Source organism: Chaetura pelagica, unplaced genomic scaffold, assembly GCF_000747805.2.
Source record: "Chaetura pelagica isolate M959 unplaced genomic scaffold, ChaPel_1.0 scaffold259, whole genome shotgun sequence".
NCBI lineage: Eukaryota > Metazoa > Chordata > Aves > Apodiformes > Apodidae > Chaetura > Chaetura pelagica.
This window is the reverse complement of record NW_009954603.1, coordinates 293-8,027: the sequence shown is the minus strand read 5'-3', so window position 1 is coordinate 8,027 and position 7,735 is coordinate 293. Positions and strand designations below refer to the sequence as shown.

Below are 7,735 nucleotides of genomic sequence, written 5' to 3'. Positions count from 1 at the left end.
TGAAATGGGTGCATGGAGATAATCATGGGAACAGTCCTGGAGTTTGGGTCCTGGGGTTTCAGTGGTGCTGTTGAAAGTTTTCAGGGTTTTTTTTTTCCTCACATGGAGAGCCTTTCAGTAGCGTGTTTGAGACTTTTACTTTACTTTGGGTACTGTTACTAGTCAAATATAAAAGTAATAAGAAAATGCTTTAAGAACTTGAATCTTAGAGAAGCACATTTGATCATAGTTAAACTTGCAATTTGGTTACTGACTGAGGATTTCTCTTGTGAGCCACAGGGCTGTACTTCAACTAGTATGTAATCCTTCCTTTGTTTTTGTCTTCTCAGGTGCTCTGTAACAGAGCAAGATTGGTCACCTACCTACCAGGGTTTTATTCCTTAGTCAAGAGAGTTGTGAATCCCAGGGCTTTTTCTACAGCAGGTTCCTCTGGCTCAGATGAGCCTCATGTTGCTGCTGCACCTCCTGATTTATGTAAGAACAAGCAAATTCTTTGTCTTTCAATTCACCTGCAATCAGAACTTTGCACCCCGTATCCATTTGGGAATTCTCAATTGATTTTTATGTCAAGGGCCCTTTTCCTTGTGGTTACTCTGGTTATATATCATTGTGATCAAATACAGATATGGGTATGTTTTTCTCCTTTCTTTCTAAATGTGATGACTAAAGCAAGGCCTTGGCTTTTGCAGGTCCAAGAACCGTATGGCCAGATGAAGTGATGGGCCCATTTGGTCCTCAGGACCAGAGATTCCAGTTGCCTGGTAATATTGGCTTTGACTGTCACCTTAATGGCACTGCTTCTCAGAAGAAAAGCCAGGTTTCAAAAAACCTGCCTGATATATTAGCAGAGCCTTCAGCAAGTGAAAGGCATGAATTTGTGATGGCACAATACATAAATGAATTTCAGGTAAGAACAGGCTGCTGTGCGAAACTGGTATTTCTGGTCTTAAGAGAAACATAACTCATCTCTCTTCCTTCTAAAAATATACAACTGGTTTTCTAGATGGTTTTGAAAGATGAACTTCAACCATGGTGAGTGAGAGATTACCTGGAATGTAGCTGAAGTTTTGTCATTTAGGAGGAAGAAGTGTTTCAGGGTGTGGGGTGTTTTGACTAAGCAGTGCTTAGTGAAGTAGTGTTTTAATAGTGATTTAACTGTGTGGATATAGGAAAAGAAAACTTCTGTTGCAAAACTTGCTCTTTACCGAGTCTCTCCACCTGTTGTCTCATGGAGTTGGTAGTTTCTTCAGTATCTCCTTTGTTGGATCTGGACTTGGATAGTTTGGGCAGTGTTTGGATCTGGCTGCTTAGTACTGACAGGCACTGAACGCAGAGAGAGGCAGATGAGAGTACCTCAGCTGTCACAGCCAGGCTGCAGTGTGCAGAGCTTGCAGTGACTCAGATGGGTTATTAACAGCCAGCAGCTCGATAATTGCAACATGTCAACACATGATAGTTGCTACTAGCTGCTGACTCAACTTTCCAGGCTCTCTTGAGTTCGTGACCTGCTCAGACTTTGGAAACTCAACTGGCAAATATCCACTGTGAAAACCTTGTATCGTGTCTTTTGTGACTGGAGCATTGTATGCCAAAGTGTCCAGAAAGCCTAAGCTTATGGTGAGTTTCACAGGTCCTGTTTTCTGCTCGTGTGGATCATACTGTCTGTTAAAAGCCCACCAGAAAATTCTAGCCCATTTAGAGAAAACCAGGGGCACTGAATGCCTGTCTGCTTTCTAGGAGGATTACTTGTATTAGAAAACACCTGATGCAGCTGTTGCTCTCCAAAGAGGAAAGGAGAAACTGCAGAGGCAGGTTTTGCAACTGGTATTCAGAAAGTCAACGAGTCAGCTCTGCTTTATACCAGTGGTGGTCAGGAATCCATGAACAGCATTTAGCTAACAAAAAAATGCTAAACTGCTCATCTTAGCAGAGGATCCAGATTTGAATGATGGGATCATCTGAATAGAGTAACCTCCCCATGGGCTGCTGCAGCAAGCAGGAGAAAAGCTTCATGCTGCTGAAGCTCAGGCACCAGCCCTGGAATCAGTGAGAAATGGCCAAGCTGAGCTTTGGTGTGATTGTTTCATCTGAGTAAATGGCAGTGGTTGCTTGATCACGGCATGCCTGCTAAGCATAGGTGCTGTGTGAGTGGTGTGCAGCTGGCTAGGGTGGGAGCAGTAGACAGTGAGCTGTATGAACTGGTAGGAGGAGCACCCTATTGTTAGGAAGAAAAAAGTTGACCCACATAAATGTGTGGTTTGTCAGGCTTAAAGTGCCAACTGATCTGTCCCAGTCACTTTGCAATCATACTTCAGGTGATACGTGGAAACATACAGATTGAAACTGAAGCTCATGGCTGCTCTTGGCCTGTTGTGTTTGTTTTTCTTTTTTTTTTCCTTCTCTTTTTAAGTAATAAATTTGTAGCACAGAAGCTGCTTTCAAGGTAGTTTCCTCTTGCAGCTTCCAGATACAAACAGGTGTTAGGTAGGGCTGAATGTACTACTCAGCCATATCATTTCAGTCTTGGAGAAACTTACTGAAATTCCTTGTAAATTATGGCATAGTTGAAACTAAGAAAACTGAACTGAGGCATTCTCTGCCTGTTCCATAGCAGTTGCTATCCCAAAGGAGGCAGCTGTTGTCACTGCCTTCTTGGGTGCATTTTAAGCTTAAATACTATACAGCTAATGTTCAGGTGTTCCATTTCCAGCATACCCACAATAATCTGAATCTAGGTTGGTTTGTTTAGAAACTGTACAACTAAAAACTGTAAAGAATAAAAACTGCTTTTCAAACTACAACAGCTAAAGTTAAAGGTACTGGTGGTTCAGTATCAGTTCTAGAACTGTTGTTTGACTTTAAAATAGAAGCTTTACTCTGACTCAGGTGATAGCTGAAATCTGTCAGTTGCTGCTGTAGTGCATATTTGAGGCCTTTATTTCAGAGGGATATTTTTCAACATTTTCTCTATTGGTTAAGGCTTTGAGATAATCAGGTTACAATAATACATGAAGCTTGACATTTCTGGATAGGCTTAAGCAATAGGTTATATCTCTCTGTCCCACTTTCAATATTTGAAAAACCAAGTTTTACATCTCCTTGCAAATGGTAATTTGGTGAAGCAGCTGGGATGTGTCAGTGGATACAGTCACCAGAACATAGGCTGGTGTACAGTGTTAGTCCTGGTGAATATTAATGAATGGGAAAGTGACCATTTCCTTTTTTTCTCAGGGTGCTGATGTTCCACAGAAACAACAAATAAATAATGCTGAAACTTACTTTGAAAATGCAAAGGTAGAATGTGCAGTACAAGCTTGTCCTGAACTGCTACGAAAAGGTAGATTTCCACTTGGTTTTCTTACTGTTCAGAAACCACAACTTTTTAAAATGTAAAAATATACAAGTGAAGGCTCTGACATTAACTGATGCCACAGAATGTGTAATGGAAAAGGGTCACCCAGAGTTAATGTTTTACAAAAGAAAAAAATACATCCTATAAAATGAGAGCTGAAACTTTGCTGTTGGCAATACTTTGTGTCTAATAAAATTCAGTGTAATTTAAATACAAGATCAGCTGGAGTGGGAGGTGGCCTCCAGCTGCCTCTTTAGTATCAGGTAGGTTCTGGAGCTAATTCAGTATCCAAAACCCAGTTTGTGACAAAATCAACTCTTGGCACTGCTTCTTAATACAGTAGCAAATTGAAGTGATGAAACTATTTGGAAGCATAGGGCGTGTGTCTGTCTTTCTTTAATTTGCTGAAGGAGAAGGTGATTGAAATTAACTTGGACTAGAACTTTGCAATTTTAAGTGTCTTCTATTGAAAGAGAGAAGAGACTGAAATCCTGGTCTAGATGCTGAAGAGAGCAGACTGTTCAGAGAGTAAGAATGAACCTCACAACTTTTAAGTTTGGGATGTTCTTTTTTCTCCCACACTGAAAACAGGGCTTCATGGAGCCTTTTCATGACACTGGTGCTTCATGTGCCTTCCTGTTTGTAGTCCAGTAGATGATGGAGAGAGGGAATCAAGATGGGTTTGGGCCTGAGAAGAACTGTCTCAAATCATGTTAGTAGTACACTCCTGATGACTGAGTCTGCTATCGTGTCCTAGGAAGTAGATCCAGGGCATTTCAACTGAAAGATTTCATTTTAAAAGTCAGTGTAAGGAGGCTTAGCCAGAAAATAAGCATCTTGACACTTAATGTGTGTGGAGAACATTGGTAGTGTCCAATTAAAAAGATTAAAATATTATTCTACTTGGTGTTATATCTTTGGGTAGAGAGACACGTTTTCACATCCTGCAAGGTGCAGAGTACTGGGGCTTTTAGAATCCTGCAACTAAACAGGGGGTCCTGGATAAGCAAATTGCACTCCCCAAACTGCTTTTTTCATCAGGAACTCACCCCAGTGCATTAATTCCCACAAAAACATCACCATTTCAAACCAGCCTGCTGGGTGCTGGAGCTGAGAGGAAAAACACACATCATCCTGGATCTAAATGGGAGGGAAGGCTTTAAGGTAGAGTCAATAACTTAGTCTAAAAGTGAAAAATCAGAAGTAAAATGTAGGAGCAAACCCTAATATGCCCATTTTCCTTTTTTTTTTTTTTTAGACTTTGAGTTGATGTTCCCAGAAGTGAATGCCAACCGACTGACAGTCCTGACTGTCACCCAGAAGACTAAAAATGACATGACAGTGTGGAGTCAGGAGGTGGAGGATGAGAGAGAAATGCTGCTGGAAAATGTGAGTAGCTGACAGTAACATCAGCTTAATTTTGTTTGTGGATGAATCCTCTGTGAACTGTGTCTGTGTTCTGATCCATTTCTAGCTCTGGTAGTAATCACAGTAATATACCCTAGTGTTTTTTAAAGCATTTTTGAGCTAATCTTATCTTCTCTTGCTGATGAAATTAGACTTTTTCCAGCTTTGTAGCTTTTCAAAGTCTCATAGAAGGATTAAACTCTTTGTAGTGGGGTGAGTAAAAAATATGCTCAAATGTTGTGAAATGCTACAGCAGATTATTAAAGACACTGGATTGTTCTCCCATTAAAGGGCAGCAACTGTTTTCTTACCTTATTTCAGCTTTAGTATAGTGCATTTTGTGGGATTTTTCTGCTCTCTGTGTGTTTCTGTGGCATGACTGAGATTCCTGTACAGAGTCTGTCCATAAGCCTCTCCTTGTTTTTAAAAACTGGTTGCTCTGGCTTTTATTTTCTGTTCTGATAATGGCTATGATTAATGCTTTTAGTCTGAGCATCAGGTACTTTTATGACTTAGCAACCCTCAGGAACTTTGTCTCCTTGTTCTGTTGCCACTAGAGGGCTCCCTGAAAACCGTTTTATTTCCCATTTTCAGGTCTTTGGTGCGAACTCCAGGAGATGTCAGTGTTCACCATTCTTAGCCCCTCAGAATACATCTTCCCTACCTATTAACTGTTACAGTTTTTCTAAAAACTAATTAAAAAATCAATCTGTGGCTTCTCATCTGTATAACCAGGGTCATATTTATGTTTGCAAGCAGTCTGTCTGGTGATGTCCTTTTCTGTCCTGCAAAGTGCAAACGTGACCTGCAGAAAGCAGAGCAAGGGCCACCACAAAACAAGGAAGAAGCAGTCTGAAGGATCGACAGGATGATTACACACAAATTAAAATTCCCTCATTTTAGTGTGTTCTTTGAATTATTTATGGTCTGTTGGTCTTTGGCGTTGTAATCTGGTCTAATTATATGTTAATTGGCATCTTTCTTCCTTGTGCACCTCCCTGTCAAGTCTAATATAGTCACTGTAGGGGTGTTAGGATGTTGGATGTAACCTTTAGGCCAGGAGGTTACTAACAGCAAATTCACAAGAAAATGGTCTGTTTGTTTGCTTCATAGATGGTTAGAAAGAACTTTAAAACTACTAATTTAATGTGAGAGGCCTGTGCTCAAGTAATGAGGGTTATGTACAGCCAGATCTGATGTTTACAGTAGTACATGTCAAGTGTTTGTTAACCTTGCTCCGAGTGATGGCTGGATCAAAAGAGGTGCTGTATCTGAAGTGCAGTGCCTAACATGCTCTCCTCAGATGGCTTTCTTATTTTTGTGACTTCATTTACAGTTGAAGCATAGTTAATCATCAGGGCTATCAAACTTCAAACTAAAGAACAGATCACTGTAAAGGTTAAACTTCCTTATTTTGGACCACAAAGGGTCTGAAGCTGAGTAACTAATAATATTTCTGTCAGTTTGAAACCTTGAGCTGTTAAGGGCACTAATTATAGAGAACAGTCCAGCTTTTATAACTGAATCCTCTTTGTGCTTTACTCTAGCTCAGTGTATTCAGCTTGTTTAGATTTTTGGACATGTTTTCCTCAGAGTACAGGGATGGTTTCAGAACCATCACATGTCTCTGTGACCTGCTATCATGGTGCAAAACTAAAAGGCTCTTGAAAATCATTTATAGTGCAGGAAGAACTACATAATACTGTCCTGTTGAGTTGAGACCTTACAGCAAAACCATGTTTTTCTTATATTTATAAAAATATATTTAGTGTCAGATTTTGGGGTAGATTTTGGGGCGTTTAGGGAGATCTGTCAACTCATGGAAATAACACAGCAGTTCCTGAAGTAATGGTTGACTTCTTACAGAGGCTAAGAGGTAGGATTGCAATCTCCATGAATAATGAAGGCAATTACATGATTCCTTGGGCAAGCTGTTAATCCATTACTGACTGGCACAAGGAACAGAATTAAATCTCATATGATTGGAGTGGCCTTGTGCATGTCATTAATTCTAATCCTCTTAATATTATTAATATTTTTATTGTAAGTAGGCTGAACTTCTCCTTTGTTAGTGGAGGCCGAAACAAATCTGTACAAGTGCATTTTTGGAATGTGTTGGATCTGATGTGCATGTACATGTAAGAGAAATCTCATGTGATATCCTCTTTTCCCTTTATTTTCTTCAAGTTCGTTAATGGTGCCAAGGAAATCTGCTATGCAATTTGCTCTGAAGGCTACTGGGCTGACTTCATTGATCCATCCTCAGGACTGGCAGTAAGTTATGTGCTGTGTGGAACCTGCAACAGACACTGCTGTCTCCTGACTACCAGTGGTAGTTGTGTTTTTTATGGGTTAAATCCAACATTTTTTTTTCATATTGCCCAAAAGCTGTTACCATAGGATAATTCTTTTCATAAATTAGGACAGTAACCCTGAACCAGTTCCCATACTGTGTATGCTGCCATTGCAGTTGGAGAACATTGTTCAGTAATGAAGTTGAATTTTAAATAACCTCAGAAGTTTGATGCCCAAAAACCACTTGGTCACTGCACAGTAGGCTGGTTATGCCCTCCCAAGGTAACTTGGTAGCCTGGGCACCTATTTGTGCAGGTGGAGGGTTTTAAAGAGCCTCTTTGCACTAGCTAATGGTATCTTTGTTATGCAGGAAAAGTGAATAGCTTGTTCCTATGGAACAGCACTAGCATTCATCATCAGACCCCACCAGTTCTGACAGTTTGTTCCCAAAGCATCTGGGAGACTTTGAAGAGTCTTGAAACTCCCACGAGAGAACTGAGAAAGCTTCTGTCAAAGCATGAGCATTCTGTGGTTTTGCCTGAGAACTAGCTGTTTAAAACCATCTCATAGTTGGAAGATCATCAAGGCAAAGCTCAGTTTAGTGGGCTTTTGTTTAAAATCACTCTGAAAGGCAGTGATTTGTTGTCTCAGCAAAGGCAAATAGGTTTAACAGAGAATGTG

The 7,735-nt window shown here is 40.3% G+C and overlaps 1 protein-coding gene across 1 annotated transcript; it reads left to right on the top strand.

Annotated features, from left to right (window-relative positions):
* Positions 1-333: 333 nt before the first annotated feature.
* MMADHC (methylmalonic aciduria (cobalamin deficiency) cblD type, with homocystinuria) lies at positions 334-7,033 on the top strand (the record flags this gene model as incomplete). The annotated part of the gene is made up of 5 exons (XM_010005439.1): positions 334-474; positions 690-907; positions 3,232-3,337; positions 4,611-4,741; positions 6,947-7,033. Coding segments are annotated over exons 2-5 (513 nt in total), but the record flags the coding sequence as incomplete, so codon positions are not given.
* Between the last annotated feature and the right edge of the window lie 702 nt (positions 7,034-7,735).